The sequence below is a fragment of the Mauremys mutica genome, chromosome 3 (assembly GCF_020497125.1).
Source record: "Mauremys mutica isolate MM-2020 ecotype Southern chromosome 3, ASM2049712v1, whole genome shotgun sequence".
Classification (NCBI taxonomy): Eukaryota; Metazoa; Chordata; order Testudines; family Geoemydidae; genus Mauremys; species Mauremys mutica.
The window spans coordinates 86499608-86517112 of NC_059074.1; the positions used below are offsets into that span (position 1 = coordinate 86499608).

General features: G+C 41.2%; 1 protein-coding gene across 2 annotated transcripts in view; it reads right to left on the minus strand.

The window, feature by feature from the left end:
• LAMA4 (laminin subunit alpha 4) overlaps positions 1 to 17505 on the minus strand; it is a 139002-nt gene that overhangs the window by 77712 nt on the left and 43785 nt on the right. For both annotated transcript variants that reach the window (XM_045010233.1, XM_045010234.1), the window contains 2 exons: positions 12543 to 12623; positions 6207 to 6421 (listed from right to left, as the gene is read on the minus strand). In XM_045010233.1, the coding sequence (XP_044866168.1) occupies positions 6207 to 6421; positions 12543 to 12623 (296 nt within the window). The remainder of the gene's footprint in view (positions 1 to 6206; positions 6422 to 12542; positions 12624 to 17505) is intronic.

Here is a 17505-nt window from a genome sequence, read left to right on the forward strand (position 1 = left end):
ACCTCCTACTCCTGCACTTACTAAATTACTGTTTGTATTACAATAGTGCTCAGGGTATGTCTACACTGCAATTAAAAATCCATAGCTGGCTCATGCCCAGTGACTTGGGTTTGTGGGGCTCGGGCTCAGGGGCTGTTTAATTGTGGAGTAGACATTTTGGCTTGGGCCCCAGGCTCTAGGACCCTGCGAGGGCCTAGTTGTACTTCTATTTCACTGTAGGCCGTACATGGCTTTCTGTGATTTAAATAGTCCTCATATTTACATCCTACTGTGACTATTCAAGAAGTTTTGAGGAAAAGTTTTGTAGTATATGATTAGCAGTAAACATGATGTGGATGGCACTTTTTCAAAGAGACATTATTAAGGGAACAAGAGCAAACTATCCCACTGAGTAGGAAAGATAGGAAGTATGGCAAAAGACCACCCTGGCTTAACCAGAAGATCTTCAGTAATCTAAAACTCAAAAAAGAGTCCTACAAAAAGTGGAAAGTCAGTCAAATTACAAAGGATGAATATAAACAAGTAACACAAGTATGTAGGGACAAATTAGAAAAGCCAAGGCATAAAACAAGATCAAACTAGCTAGGGACATAAAAGGAAACAAGAAAACATTCTACAAATGTATTAGAAGCAAGAGGAAGACCAAGGACAGAGTAGGCCCGTTACTCAATGAAAGATAATAACAAGAAAATGTGCAAATGGCAGAGGTGCTTAATGACTTCTTTTTTTCGGTTTTCAGCAAGAAGGTTGGTGGCGATTGGAAGTCTAAAATAGTGAATGCCAGTGAAAATGAGGTAGGATCAGAGTCTAAAATAGGGAAAGAACAATTCAAAAATTACTTAGACAAATTAGATGTCTTCAAATCACCAGGGCTTGATGAAATGCATCCTAGAATACTCAAGGAGCTAACTGAGAAGATATCTGAGCCATTAGCAATTATCTTTGAAAAGTCATGGAAGATGGGAGACATTCCAGAAGACTGGCAAAGGGCAAATATAGTGCCCATCCATAAAAAAGGGAAATAAGGACAACCTGGGGAATTACAGACCAGTTAGCTTAACTTCTGCACCCGGAAAGATAATGGAGCAAATAATTAAGCAATCAATTTGAAAATACCTAGAAGACAATAAGGTGATAAGTAACAGTCAGCATGGATTTGTCAAGAACAAATCATGTCAAACCAACCTGATAAATTTCTTTGACAGGGTAACAAGCCTTGTGGATAGTGGGGAAGCGGTAGATGTGGTATATCTTGACTTCAGTAAGGCTTTTGATACAGTCTCACAGTACCTTCTCATAAATAAACTGGGGAAATACAACCTAGATGGAGGTGCTATAAGGTGGGTGCATAACTGGTTGGAAAATTGTTCCCAGAGAGTAATCAGTGGTTCACAGTCATGCTGGATGGGCATAATTAAAGTTAAATTAAAGAGTGGGGTCCTGCAGGGATCGATTCTGGGTCCGGTTCTGTTCAATATCTTCAGCAGTGATTTAGATAATGGCATAGAGAGTACACTTATAAAGTTTGTGGACGATACCAAGCTGGGAGGGGTTGCAAGTGCTTTGGAGGATAGGATTAAAATTCAAAATGATCTGGACAAACTGGAGAAATGGTCTGAAGTAAAGAGGATGAAATTCAATAAGGACAAATGCAAAGTACTTCAGTTAGGAAGGAACAATCAGTTGCACACATACAAAATGGGAAATGACTGCCTAGGAAGGAGTGCTGTGGAAAGGGATCTGGGGCTCATAGTGGATCACAAGCTAAATATGAGTCAACAGTGTAACTCTGATGTTTGCTTTTTTTGCAACATTCTGGGATGTATTAGCAGGAGTATTTTAAGCAACACACGAGAAGTAATTCTTCTATTCTACTCCAGTTGATTAGGCCTCAACTGGAGTATTGTGTCCAGTTCTGGGCGCCACATTTTAGGAAAGATGTGGACAAATTGGAGAAAGTCCAGGGAAGAGCAACAAAAATGATTAAAGGTCTAGAAAACATGACCTATCAGGAAAGATTGAAAAAATTGGGTTTGTTTAGTCTGGAGAAGAGAAGACTGAGGGGGGACATGATAACAGTTTTCAAGTGCATAAAAGGTTCTTACAAGGAGGAGCAAGAAAAATTGTTCTCTTTAACCTCTGAGGACAGGACAGAAGCAATGGGCTTAAGTTGCAGCAAGGGCAGTTTAGGTTGGACATTAGGAAAAACTTCCCAACTGTCAGAGTGATTAAGCACTGGAATAAATTGCCTAAGGCGGTGGTGGAATATCTATCATTGGAGATTTTTAAGAGCAGGTTGGACAAACACCTGTCAGGGATGGTCTAGATAATACTTAGTCCTGCCTTGAGTGCAGGGGACTGGACTAGATGACCTCTTGAGGTACCTTCCAGTTCTATGATTTTATGATGGAGCATGTTTTGATTTCACTTACAACAGGGTCATTCCAGAGTAACTTCATTAACAGTGGGGTTATTCTGCTTTTGTACTAGTGTGAGATTAGAATTTGGCCTATTCTGTTCTCAGCTGTAACTGTTAGGGGGCTGCAGACATTGTGAGATTTTCTTTAACCTATATGATCTCTGTTTCTGCCAGCTACTGGATCTATATTACTTGGACTTTATACTTCCAGAATTAGGGTTAGAGAAGTCCAGGCGGAAGGTCTACCTTTTCTGTAACAAAATAATGATCTCTAAAGAAGCAATGTCTTCTCTACTTCTATCACAGGATCCAGACAATTCAAAAAATTACTTAGCACTACCAGGTGTAGTGTAGAGTGTAGAGTAGTGACCCAAAACCAAATTGGCATCTTCTTTTAACCCGTTAACTTTAATTTGTGATTCAAAGGCTTGTAACAAACTGATTTCAAAAGCAATGCTGATCTGTCACTTTTCATCCAGTTGTTTAGTAAATGTTGCAATGTTAATGGAGCATTAAAACTTTCCCTACTCTTATGTCTTATTATTGCAGAAAGCTTCTAAAATTAACAATCTCTGAAAGCAATTTGTTTACTGTCTTGCAGTGGATATGATACATGGGTAATGAATGTGTTGAAAAGCAGATGAAAATTTTTTAGACTACTACAGACTTTTCTTTTTGCTTTTGCTCTTATGTCAAAAACATTCTCTTGCATAGATATAGCATGTTGCTGTTCTCTCTCCTTACTGATTCACCCACTTTGTCTTTTGCGGTTTTCTGCATATTTCTCTTCTTTGTATTTTTCTGTTCTATGCACCCTTTGTAGTGTTTTATGTAATTCATGCATGTATGCTCCGAGTTTATTCAATTGCCTACTCTCGCTCTCATCTTTTTGCATTTCAAGTAAGTTATATTTATTATTTCATGGGCAATATTTCTCCCCAAAGCATTAACTGAACTTGCAAGTAAAAATCTAAACCACCTTGAGAACTCCAAGGAATATAATATGAATGTTTTGATCTCAAGCAGTCATTTTCAGATTAATTTAAGTAGAGTTTATATGTGGCATATAAGCCATTTATGGATTGCTTGTCTAAATGTTTGTACAGTGTTTCTGTTCAGGCAGTATACTCCTGTTAGTGAAATATGCCACGTTACAATTTTTAGCAGCAGTTAAGATAAAATTAGAGCTGTGAATCTCTCCAAAATGAACATTCCAAAATCAGGATTTATTCAAGAGAGTCAGCTGTAAGAAGAACTTTTGCAACCAAGAATAAATAAACAGATTCAGCTCAAATAAGAATTGACCCAAACTTTGTTCAAGTCTGAATTTTTCTTGAGATTTGGGCAAAATGATGCACCATTCTTAATTTTTTTCCTGGTTTTAATGAGGACTGAAATACTGCAAGAAAAGCTGTTCTTGCAGGGTGAACCATTGGTGGAAAGCCTAACTGATTTACAGTGGACAGACTCTGCATTTAAATCATTTATGTGCAGAAGAGTAGCACAAGATCTGTGCATCATTGAAATAACATTTAAGCCCTATTTTAACAATTTAAATGTTTAAATGTTGTAACCTTTTGACAGAGGGGTGAATTTCACCCTCCATGCATAGTGATCATTTTTAGAGCTGGTCAAAAATTTTCCGATGGAACACTTTTGTGTTGGAAAACACTGATTTTACACAACCGAAATGTTCTTCAGGAATGTGTTAATTCCATCAGAACTTTGGATGGAAACCAGGCCTGCTTGCTTGGTTTCCTGCCAGCCCTTAGTCTCCTGGCTCCCTGAGAAGCCTGGGAAGGCTGCTGCTTGGAGAAGGGGGGAATGAACAACCCCAGGAGGCAACTGCTCAGGGAGTAGGGAAGTTGGGAGCTAGTTGCAAAATTCCGTTTTGGTTTTCTTGAAATGGATTTTTCAGAATTTTTTCTCTCACAAAAGTTTGATTTTTTTTTTTACTTGTCATCTAAATTCGGGACAATTTTTCTCCAAAAATCACCATCCTCTTGTGGCCAGTGCTAACTATTTTACCCACCACTGAAACTGCATTCATCTGAAGTATGGAAACACTGTAGCTTCTCTTGAACCAACAAGGTTACACAATAGTGTTTAGAGTGGACAGTGAAGAATAAATTATCAGTCAGGGGAAATCTAGGTAGACTGAGTTGGAATGTAGCCAGGCCACTAAGAAGAATCCTATTCTCACAGAAACTGCTACTGGATCTTTAATGACTATGGCATCAATTTTATGTGGCCCCATTGTGCAGGGTGCAGGATAGACATATACAAAGGCATGATTTACAAGCTAATTTTAAACAAGACACAACAGGTGAATTTAACTAACAATAGGAAGACATGGGAAAGGGAAGATGAGAGTAAAAGTAAGAACAACATGGTGTTTACATAAGCTAGCCATGTGCATAACTAGCTGCATAACATAGCCTATTCCAAGACCACTGTCTGTATTGCTTCTCACACTGGCTGGTATTACAGACATTGTTCAGAATTAGTGTAGTAACTAGCTGGCCACTTTCCAATGGACTGAGAGGGTCACCTCCATGAGACTCCCAGCCTCTGCTAAGCAGAGAAGAAATGTAAGGTCAATATTGGACTTGGGATTTTTGTGTGGTGCACTACCAATCGTACATTGCATACATACGGAGTTACTTGTCTAGTATAAATGAAATGTATTTAGCAGCAATGAGTTTATACTGTTGTGAGTTGGGTTAAACCTTGTTATTGGTTGAGTTTAAATCTTGTTGATGGATGAGAGTGCAACCTTCATTGAAGATAGCTGTAAGAGACAGTTAAGGGGCGACATCTAAAATAAGGAATCAGTGGAGTCTAGTCAGAAGCTAATTCTAAGTGTAAAGAAGGTTCCTCTGGGCAGTTTCTGACCAGGTGGGTGGGTGGGGACAAGATAAGCAGGGATGCAGACAAGAAACTGAGAGAGACTCAGAGGCACAACAAGAAAGTTAAACTGCAGCCCGTAATCATGGTGTGACCTTGGAGAAGCCTAGAGAGAAATTCTGAGTCAGCTTGAGCCTGTATGCTAAGAAACCACTCCTTTTGGTTTTTTGCTTCCTCCTGCATTGGGAGAAGCAGGACTTTGTGCATTCCTTGTAAATAAACAAGATTGAGTCAAAGAAAATACCAGAATCAACCATCAATTTCTATTCCCAACTTTAACAACCTAGAAGGCCCTGAATTTTGACTAGCTGCTCAGGTCAAAATAACTATAGTTAAGACAGTAGTATACTGCCAAAAACTACAGTGAGACATGCGCTCTAGTTTACTGATATGTGGTAATCTGTATTTTCACAGTATACATGTGTACCATAGAAAGATGTGTGGGCGTGTCTAGCTATATATGTGACAGCAGAGGTCTCAAGCACCAGTCCATTTCTTGATACATATATGTAGCCTACATGGCCTATTCAGATTCTGAAAAATCTAAACTATTAAAAAAATTAATAAATTTCTAGCTTCCTGGTTGTAAAGAAAACCTTCTAATCGTGATCAGAATGTAATGAATATTGAATTGTCTTCCTAAGTGTACAAAGAGCTTGAATCAATGTTTCAACAGGTGTAAATTACCTAGACACTCATTAATCCTATTGGGCATTTAACTCTGAAGCCTAATAATGACATTTTAATGACCAGTGTTATTAGAGAACTGCTGATCTTTTTAGTGGATGAAATGGGGAATGGAACAAGAGTGAAGCACTATATCTGTATTATACTATACTTTAACTACACAATAGCATCTATTACTAACACAATACAATACCTGTACAGTTTTTAGCAATTCTGGCATCTCCATAATAGCCAGGAGCACATTGTTCACACTTGAATCCTGTGGTATTGCGCAAGCAATTGCGGCACTGGCCTGTCACTTCATCACAATCCTCGAAGATTAGGTTAGGATCTGAGTTTCCACTGCAGTCACATTTTTTACAAACGCTTCCTATCAGCAAGGGATTTCCATAGTAACCTGGAGCACACCTGAGAACAAATCCATGTCCAAAGATTATTAATAATGATCACATTCCCCTCTGCAGTATCATTTTTCTGTCCTTATCGGGTCGCCAGGAATTGATGGTGACATTTTTCAAGTGCTAGTGAACAAAACTTAAATTATGACAGATGTTGTTTTGTAATCTAATCTAAATCTAAATCTATCTAGGGATTTATAGCCCTGTGGCATTGAGGAACAAGTACTGCATCCAGAACACTTCTAGTTCTTGATTACTTCAGTCCATATATTTTTGTGTCTGTTTCTTTAGCAGTGAAAATGTTTGCTACAAAGTGCTTTTTGAATGCATCACAAAACTATCTTGGCAGGTCACTCAGCAATTCTGGTGTTTATTTTATTCACTAACAGCTTCGGACTTCATAAACTATCTTGTATTATATGGGAGACGGGCAGAGGATGTCAGCTTTCATGTTGCAAAAACAAACCGGAGAAGACCAGCTTCAGAGACCATTTTATCTCTTTTATCTAAGTTCATAGTAGAAAGGATCTCTGCAAAATCGTTTGGTGTTTGCCAATCTCTATGATGGGGCAACTGGAGTTTTGCAAAACCTCAGTCAGATTTTGATAAAACCTAAACGAGATGTTAGTCAAATCCGCATTTCATTTTATCAATATGCTACAAACTTCGGAGATTTGGGCAGATGGTTCTCATTTTGGCCTCTCTCTATATTTGTTTGTTTGGGGTTTTTTTGTGAAAGAAGAAAGGAGTTCTGATTCCCTTGAGCTTCCTCATCAGTGCTTTGACTATACTCACACCCTAAACTCCCAGAATAAAATCATACATACATTGAAAAGTATTTCCATATAATTCAAACGGACTTTAAACTATTTGGCTGCTTGAATTAATTGCCTTTGTCAGTAAAGTGCATGTCCATGTGCACGAACTACCAAGATAACCTGATAGTAAGAAAAATGGTCTGTCATGTTGGTGACCCAGAGATAAATAATAAAGCCATGCTCCATGGTTATGTGTCACCATAGCTGCGATCTGAACTCAGTTGTAATGATATACAGCCTGATTCTTCTGTCATCATTATCATCAGTGTATCTCCACTGTTTTCCATGAAGACACTTCCAATTTACACTGGTGTGAGGGCAGAAATAGGCCCATAGTCTCTTATACACATGGGCCCAAGTTTGGAGTGAAAAGAAATTGTTAGGGAGTTAGGGACAGTATGTTACCTGTGCCACTTCTCTGCATCAAAGAGTGGCAGTAACTGTTTCCTGAGGGAATTTTGCCATGGTATTCCCCTCTCAGTTCAATGTTGCTAGTGGAGCACAGGCATTCCATTGGTAAAGATAGGAATGCTGCTATCTAGTCATGCTGAAAGTCTTTTAAACGCTTTTCACGCCCTCAGCTAGTACCAGCTAGTGGAGCTAGTCAATATTTTTCAAATGTCAACAACATTATGAAGTTTGAAATATAAACAGGAAAAAATTCCTCTGATTTTTTGACCATCAGTAGAACTGGTTGAATATTTTTGTATTTTCACATTTTTTCCTTTTAAAAAAATAATCTAATTAGAGGTTTTTCATGTGCTAGTAACTGTTGTGTGACTACCCATCTACTAGTAACTGTTGTGTGACTACCAAATCATTTCATATTGGCCATTGAACAAAATGCCTATAGAAATAACATTTGGGCATTGCTAACATGAGCTAGATTTAAATTAATGGCCTCCAGGTAAAAGACTTTGTATGTCATTGCCACAGGCCATTCCTTATAATGAAGATGAGGTGCTCAGTTTTTCTCCTCTGAAATACACCATTCAGTTGAAGTGCAGCTTTGTACATGACAGAAATGTGTAAGGCCATGCAGTTTCATTCCCACTGATGTGTTTGTTGGCATGGAGGTAACTGCTGTTTTTTATGACTGTCTGCCTCACTTCTATTAGCCACAGCTTATCAGCTGGAGTTGCTGTTTAAAATGGGCAGAAACTTTCAGAGCTGAAAATGCACGTGTCACTTTCACTTCCCCATGTCACATAATATAGACTTGGATTGTATCCAACTCCTCTGAATGGCTGGCACTGAATGAGAAAAGCAAGGAAACTTGGACAGAAATACACTGCTCCATCTCCTTACTTTATGCCCAAGAAAAGCTCCGCAGAAAACATCTTCTCCATTCCTGTCATGTCCCGATAAATGACTCTTCATTGCTAAATAAAAATATTTTCATTCCCATGTGATTTTTCAACGTCTCATTTTTGAAATAATGAAGTTAACAAATTCTCTCTTTTAACTCCAGGCATTTTTATTTCCTGTGATTATTGGCAGGGAAGATGTTAACTTTCCCTCTACTAACCGTGCCAATGGAACCTTTCCTCTCTGTCCACCATGTACGCCAAAGCACTTTTTCCATAGAGAATCTTGTAATAATTAGAAAATAACAAAAACTGGATTTCATTTGTTACTGCCGTAATGCCTCATTTTTTAAAGCAATGAACAAAAAGATTTCACTCGCTCACAACTTTACACTTGGGGATTGAGAGGTCATTTTCACAATTCCTAGCAAAAGCCTCCATGGTTTCCCAACCTTACATGTTGGCAACTAACTGAAGAATAAGTCAGGCAGTTCTGTGCCAAGCTTTCCAAGCAGAACAAGAAAACCTCTCACACAGAAGCCAGAGGAAATGAGGCAGCTTGCCTCCCAGTGCGCTGCAAGAGCACACATGCTGTTACATCCTTTGACATCCTGCCACTTACTACCCTGAAGTGCCAGTCACATTCCTTAGGTCTGTATAGAGGGGCCTGATTCCACCTCAGCCCTTTTGAGGTGCTGGGCAGTCCCCAGGGAGCAGGAAAGTAGGCAGGGATCAGTGTGCTCTGCCCCCACTGTACACCATGTCAGGGGCAGGCATGACATGGGCCTAAAGTAACATTTACATGTGATCTTGTGGTAATTTAAAAGTGCCAGATTAGCAACCTTTATCGGTCTTCCAAGTCTGCACATGTGGTGAAGTCCACACAGCCCAGCACTGCCCTGGACATGTATGCCCTCACCAATATAAAGGATCTCCTATGGGAGAGAGTAGGGGCATGCACAAGTAGGGGGGGAAGCAGAGGCACGGGGTCCCCCAATAATTGGTGGGGGCACAGAACTCCTCTGGCCCCGGGGCCACAGCAGGTGCTGACAGCTCCTCTGGCCCCCAGGCTTTGGGGGGAGAGTGAGCGAGTGAGCTCCTCCAGACCTGGGGCCACAGGGGGGACAGCGAGCTCCTCTGGTCCTGGAGCCATGGCCAGGGCACAGAACATTCCCCTCTAAAAGTTTCAAATTTTTATTCCTGCTCTCTCCCCTGGGAAAAAGAGAGAGTCATTCTCCACTCCAACTGAATCACTAGTCTGACAACTGAGATTACCAATGAAGAATACTAGCTAGTGCTCAGTGAGCATGTCCTCTAGGAACAGGATGGTGACCACCACCTCATTTCATCTAGGCCCCATATATAGCCATCAGAAGGAAAAGACTTTTCATCACTGCTGACATTGGTTGGATTGGAACTAACAACCTAGAAGAGAAAAGATCCATACCCCATTACTAATCACTTAATCAACTTGCCCTCACTGACTTGGGCTAACTGCTTTCTTCTTCCTTTCTTCTCCTTTGCCTGCTCTTATCTTTTTCCTCTGGTACACAAAAAGCTGGCCAGTGGCTATTAGATACCAGATAAAGTAAGTTGACATTATACTTTTTGGTCACTCTGAATAGAAAAATGTCTGTTACCCTTTTCAGAGAACTTCATTCATTTGTAGTCTAGTGTGATATTTTAATAACCAGTGAGAAATCTATATTGTCCTATGTTTGCATATATGACATTCCAGAAGAATAACAGGATATAGCCAGACTGGAAACAAGTTTATTTCATTTTTATGCTCTCCATCTGCAATAGCTTTACTTGTAAAATTGTAACTTTGGCCATTTTAAAGGTCCAAAAGGTAGCATATGGACACTTTGAGTGACTTGCATTTACAACAAGTTATTGTATTTAGGAGGTAACTGTAGCTTTTACTTTGTGACAAATCACAGTTGTTTCCTTGCTCTTTACACACAACTCTCTCCTTTGGATATTTTATGCACTGGTTGCACACAATCTTCCATTGGAGTTAATCAACTGAATTCTCTACAACACCAGCTATTTTATTGGGTACAAAGGATGGGGTGGAGAACCAGATGAGGCTCCCATATCCTGTGCTACTCAGCCCCTTTGTAAATGAGAGCAACTTTATCTTATATCCTCAATGACCTTATGCAAGTGGCAGCATAAAGGGGTCTCCATTGACTTCAATGGAACGTCACGTATTGATGCCACACTTTCATCGTGAATAACGGCATGGGCGGCAGGTTATATATTTGTGTGGGGCCCGGGCCCCAGCAATATTCAGGGCTGGGCGCCCTGCTCCAGCAATAGTTGGAGCTGGGTCTCTTCCCGCCCCCCTGGTCCTGCCTGGATCGGCCCCGGCCACCGCAGGTCTCCCCCCGCCGCCGCGACCCTGCCTGGAGCAGGTCCCAGCCCCCGCCTGCCACCCCCCCTCCGCGTGTTCCCCCCCTCCGCCGCGTTGTGTTGCGTCCCTGCCTGACAGAACGCAGCGCGCCTCTCCCCTGCCTGCTGCCCGGAGGGCTCCCAGCAGATTTGCTGTCTGCTGCCGCAGGGTCCTAGTGCCTGCCCTCCGCCAGTACTGGCAAGGCAGGCTGCCCTTACCCTGAGCCTCTCCAACCCCAAACCCTCAGCCCCAGCCAGAGCCCTCATTCCCCCCGCACCCTAATCCTCAGCCCCAGCCCTGAGCACCCCCACATCATGAACCCCTCATCCCCCTGCACCCTAATCCTCAGCCCCAGCCAGAGCCCTCATCCCCCTGCACCCTAATCCTCAGCCCCAGCCCTGAGCACCCCCACATCATGAACCCCTCATCCCCCTGAACCCTAATCCTCAGCCCCAGCCAGAGCCCTCATCCCCCTGCACCCTAATCCTCAGCCCCAGCCAGAGCCCTCATCCCCCCGCACCCTAATCCTCTGCCCCAGCCCTGAGCGCCCCCACATCATGAACCCCTCATCCCCCCGCACCCTAATCCTCTGCCCCAGCCCTGAGCGCCCACACATCATGAACCCCTCATCCACAGCCCTCACCCCACACTCCAAACCTCTGCCCTAGCCCTGAGCCCCCTCCTGCATCATGAACCCCTCATCCACAGCCCAACCCTCTTCCCTAGCCCTGAGCCCCCTCGCATCATGAACCCCTCATCCACAGCCCTCACCCCACAGCCCAACCCCCTGCCCCAGCCCAGAGCCTGCACCCAGCACCCTTCCTGCACCCTAATCCCCAGCCCAGGATCTGCACCCCAGTCCTCCCCCGCCGAGCCCCCTCCCAGAGCCTTAGGCAGGTGGGGGCGGAGTTGGGGGCGGGTTCTGGGCCCCACCAAAATTTTTACAAACTTGCCACCCATGAATAACGGTATTGGAAGCTGGTACTTCACAAGATTTAAATTGTGTTGTACTATATAGCTCTGTTTGTTTGTATACATTGTCATTCTTGATATGTAGTAGCAGAAATCTTTTGAGGACATATAAACAATCTGAAAAGCAAAGCTGGACCAGGGTTGCTCAGTTCACTTTTTACAAGAGATGCATCATTTGAAATGCATTCCAAATTTAAATAATAAATATATAGCTGCTTGTTAATAATTTGATCAAATATTATGATTTCCTCTCTGGTCTTGAAAAAATTCATTGGTAGAACTACCATATTTTTTTCTAGGAAAGGGGTTATAGGAAGTATATTGCTAATTTTAAATTCAGCTGTTAGCTGTATCCAACACACTACAATTCTGTTCCTTTGAAGAAGCTGATTTCATGAAGATAAAATGCAATAACTAGACAAAAAATACAAAATGCAGGTCTTTCTCCAGCACCTGTTGAAGTCAGTGGCAAACTTCTATTGGTTTCAGTGCAAGATCAGGCCCTTAGGCAGACAGACATAATATAATCCACTGAATGTCAAGCACAGAAAAATTCTCCCCAGTGTGTGAAACAGTCTTAAAGGCTTTGAAACACTGGCAAACTTGACCAGTCATCCATACTGCTAGTCTGCTTACCTTTCACAGTTGGGTCCTGCATAGTTTTCTTTACAGACACAGCGCACTACCCCACTTTTTCTCTGACAGGAGACAGCAAAACTAGAATTGCATATAAAAAATATCAATCAGGGTATCCAATACTTATTAATAGCCTATGCACACATTCTGTATATTGTGAACATTTGTTATTTATATGACCTTTGGGCTGATCCTACTTAGTGCTGAGTGCCCTCAGTTCCCACTGAAGTCAATAGGAGCTGAATGTACACTACACCTGGTCTTTTTATTTTCACCTATAAAAACCATGCATGCCTATCACACTATATAAATTGTAAAAAGATACTGACTTCCTTCTTGCAGCCTAGCTCAGACACACTTACATGCTTCTATACATATATTATAAATAAGGAACTTGCATTCGCTGTATAGCTGCAGAGAGTATACAGTTAATCTTATATTTCCTGTGAACTTGTCTCCTCTATTTTATTTCAGAATGTTTAAACTAACATGTTGCTTTTGAAATATGTTGGATCAAGTTCTTTGGGAACTAAAATCTTATATTTAACCACAGGAAAGGTACAGTACAGGCAGTGGCAGTGCAAGTTTCCTTACACAATCCCCACAGAATGTCTCAAAGGCATCCTATAGGAATCGGAGTAGATCCTCAGGTGGTATAAATTGGAATAGTTCAATTGATTTCCATTGAAGTCAATGGAGCTATGATGATTTGCACCAGCCAGGGATCTACTCTACCATCTCTAGGAGAGAAAAGGCAGATTAGTCTACAAATCCGTTCAACCCTTGGCCTCTGCTGAGACTGCCAGCCAGGGTGCCAGTTAGGGCTGCTTGTGGTGGGAGTTCTGTGCTGGGATTTTTAACAGCATGTTATTCTAACATCATGGCTTCCTTTACCCCTTGTGGTCTTTAATTTTCAGGATCAAGTTTCAGTTTCTTAAAATAAACAAATAACCCCATTATAATACGGAAACAAAAATTCTTTGAAATGTGGGTTGGCCCCTAAAAATGACCACAACTTGGTTAGTAAAGACAGGAAAAGTACCAAACCCTACACAATTAAATCAGGGTGATGTGTCTTAGATACAGTTACAGACAAAAAAAGAGCACACAATTTTAAAGACATTCTTACTTAGTTTAGAAAATATGGGGCCAGATTCTCTTCTGCATTGACACCCATTCAGCATGGGCAGGGAGCAGGAAGGTTGTCAGGGAACCAGTTACAGTTCCATGTTTCTTTAACTACATGCTCCTTGGTTCTTGGCCTAATCTTATTCTAATTGTCCCAAAAGTACTATGTGCCAGCTGAGAACTGGTAGAGAGAGCAGAGCACCACAACGTGTACTTTTCCCAACACACTGCCTTTGCCTGGGTCAGTGAGTGGTTCGTGTAGGAACTGGCTCTGACAGCTTTATGCCAGTTGAGAGCTCCCCTAGCACAGTGAAATTCTCAGCTGGGCATCTGTGGGCAGATTCCATCCCCGTTGTGTAGCTCAGGCTATACAAAGGGGCCAGAACAGGGGACGAGAATCTGGTCCATGTACTTGTCCTAGGAACAAGCAACAGACAAAGTGTATAAATAGTTCCTTCATTGTTTCTTTTCCAATGAGTATTTCTAAGCTAATGTTTTCCAGAGTAAAGTCAATGATCTGTTTGGAGACATTTATACAATTAGACAGAATTTAAAATTAGACTTTCTTGATGAAATTCCCAAATTATCTTCTGTAACATTTTGATGTGAACATGGCAAGAAAATTACAATACTTTGGCAGTTTCCTCTCTTCCTGTATACAGGCTAATTCCTTAAAACATTTGAAGTTATTACTTTGTGGATTTAAGTTATGAAGTATGACCAAAGTCTTCTGGGGTCTTTATATTTCTTTAGTTTTTTTTTAAAAGGTCATAACATTTCCTGAGGTTTAAAGTTAAGTAACATCTGCTAGAGTCTGGAGAAGCCTCCATCCAATTTTTCCAAAAAGATGTCATTTCACTTAATGGGAACTATTACAAAAGTTCCCAGGATAGCAGATATAAAGATACTCTGGCCAGACAAAAAACTAAAGCCCTACAAATGAATCCCAAGAACAACAGTGAATCTAATGATGTCAGTTTAGAGATTTGGATGCAGAGTTGGTCTGTCTGTTTGACTGCTATGAATCCATTCATTATGTCATTTTTAGGGATAAAACTTCTGTTGAAAAATGGAGTAGTAAGCAATATCGTCTGTATATTTTCTCTTTAAAGCCTTGGTAGCTTCATGGTGGAGGCACCTTCTTGTCTTACTGTAAATAGAGTCAGAATAAAGGTGAATGATAAAAAAGAAAAAAAGGATATTTCTCTCTGAACCCTGTTGTTTGACCCTGAAGATTACACCATAAACATAATAATTATTATTTATTGTTTGCATACCAGTAGCTTTTAGAATCTAGAGGTCTCACCTGAGGTCAGGACCCCTGTGTGTTAGGTGCTATTTATCCAGGGGCGGCTCTAGGGATTTTGCTGCCCCAAGCACGGCAGGCAGGCTGCCTCCGGCGGTTTGCCTGCAGAGGGTCCACTGGTCCCGCTGCTTCGGCTTGCCTGCGGGAGGTCCACTGAAGCCGCGGGACCAGCGGACCCTCCGCAGGCAAGCCGCCGAGGGCAGCCTGCCTGCCGCCCTCGCGGCGCCGGCAGAGCATCCCCCGTGGCTTGCCGCCCCAAGCACGCGCTTGGCGTGCTGGGGCCTGGAGCCGCCCCTGTATTTATCCACACTAGGGGTAGGCAACCTATGGCACGGGTGCCAAAGGCAGCACGCAAGCTGATTTTCAGTGGCACTCACACTGCCTGGGTCCTGGCCACCAGTCCAGGGCACTCTGCATTTTAATTTAATTTTAAATGAAGCTTCTTAAACATTTTAAAAGCCTTATTTACTTTACATACAATAATAGTTTAGTTTTATATTATAGACTTATAGAAAAAGACCTTCTAAAAATGTTAAAATGCATTACTGGCATGTGAAACCTTAAATTAGAGTGAATACATGAAGATTCGGCACACCACTTCTGAAAGGTTGCTGACCCCTGATCCAGACAGTCCTTGCCCATTATAGGCAATCAGGATTTAAACACCAATATTTTGCAAAATGGGCTATGATATTATTACTTTGTGTTCTGGGCTTCATTCACTCTAGTGGTCTGAAATAGGAGAGGAGTCAAGGTAGTGGGGACTGGTATGGCAAGACAATAAGATTTTCATCACCAACAACAGGCAGCAATTTTAGGTTAGTGTCTTTAAACTAGATGTGATTGTTCTTCACTCCCTAAAAAAGGAAATTTAGATTCAGATATAATCCTTTAGGAAAAGCTAATGGAACAATGAACAATAAAGCTGCAGCTGAAAGGAAGGTGTGCAGCCAATTAGGAAAAATGTAATACACTAGTATAAAGGGGAACAAAGGCCAATTAGCCCCTACACAATAAAAAGTAACAGGAGCCAAATGTGAGATATAACATTCCAGGACATACAGAAAGCATTTAAACAGACATTTTGATGTAAGACTGGCAGAGATTCCTTTTCTAACAGTATGGTCATTGCTTATTTAGTAAGTATATGGCTTATTTGAGTGGAAATATAGAATCACTAATAATGTTAATTTTCTGATTAAAGTCTTTTTCATCGGAAAATGTAAATTTGTTGAAATGAAAAAAACATTTCATGGGAACATATTGGTTTCAATGGAAAATAATTTCTCAGGTCCAAGATGGAGTTTCAGAGAAAGACCCAAATATCCTGGTGATAAGGGCCCCCATTCGGGAGGTTCAAGTCCCTACTTTGCCTGATGTGGAGAAAGGACTTGAACGTGGGTTTTCCACAGCTCAGGTGAGCTTCCTAACCACTGGACTATTAGTTGTTCTTCTGAGGTGGGTCTTTCTCTCTCTCTTTTTTTTTAATTTGTGAAAGGTCTCCATTTCATTCAAAATTGGATTGAAAATAACTGGTGAAACTTCATTTTGTGAAAGAGAATTCTTGTTTGGTGGCCAGCCCTACTAATAACTGTCAAGATCATAGGGTATAAGCATAACAATTCCTGAGAGTAAAGTTTCAGAGCAATTTAAGTGCTTCTGTAACACTGTAATCACTCACACTAAGAAAAACAACTTTTTTAGTTTTGTAGCTTAGGTTTAAAGTAGATTTAGGGGTTATAGTGCACTTAAACTTCAGATTTAATTTGGTATTATTTATTAGTAAGTCCTTGTCATATATGATGTGGAAATAATGTTACAGGTAAAAGCAAAAACAGATTATTATAGTACATGGGCTTGCTCCTGCTCCCACTGAAGTCAGAGCTAACACTCCCATTGAGTTCAGTGGAAGCAGGACCACCTCTTACAGCTATTAGTAATTCTGAGGTTCATAAACTTTAGTAGCAAGACCGCACCAACATGGGAGGATACTTACAGCTCCATTGAAATCCTGGCTCCATTGAAGTCAACAGGAGTTTTGTCATTGATTTTAATAGGGACAGAGTTTCACCCAAAGAGCCCAAATGAAAGACACAAGACAGTTACTCAGGCAGAAACGTAGGGCTTATCTACACAATGAGTTACTGCTCACCAAGTCAAGATGTGAATCTACTCTAGCTTGCCATGTAGTAACTTGCTATGTGGATCCTTGCTATGTGGATGTGCAATGAACATCCTGGCATAGGGCTTAGCATTCTGCTGCTTGAAAGTGTAATATGCCAAGCTGCATTCTGGGATTATCACTGCACTTCAGCAATGTCTAGGTAGGTGTTATTACATGATAAGCTGGTGCACTGTAAATTCACTTGCTGTGCAGTAACTTGCCATGTAAACAAGCCCTTAAATGCCAAGATTCATCCCCTTAGAATAAATAATGTTTCTGTTAACCTCTGTTTCATGTTTCTGTATTTCTGACATAAATATAATTTACAGCAATGAAAGTAAAGCACCAAATTTATATGGAATGGA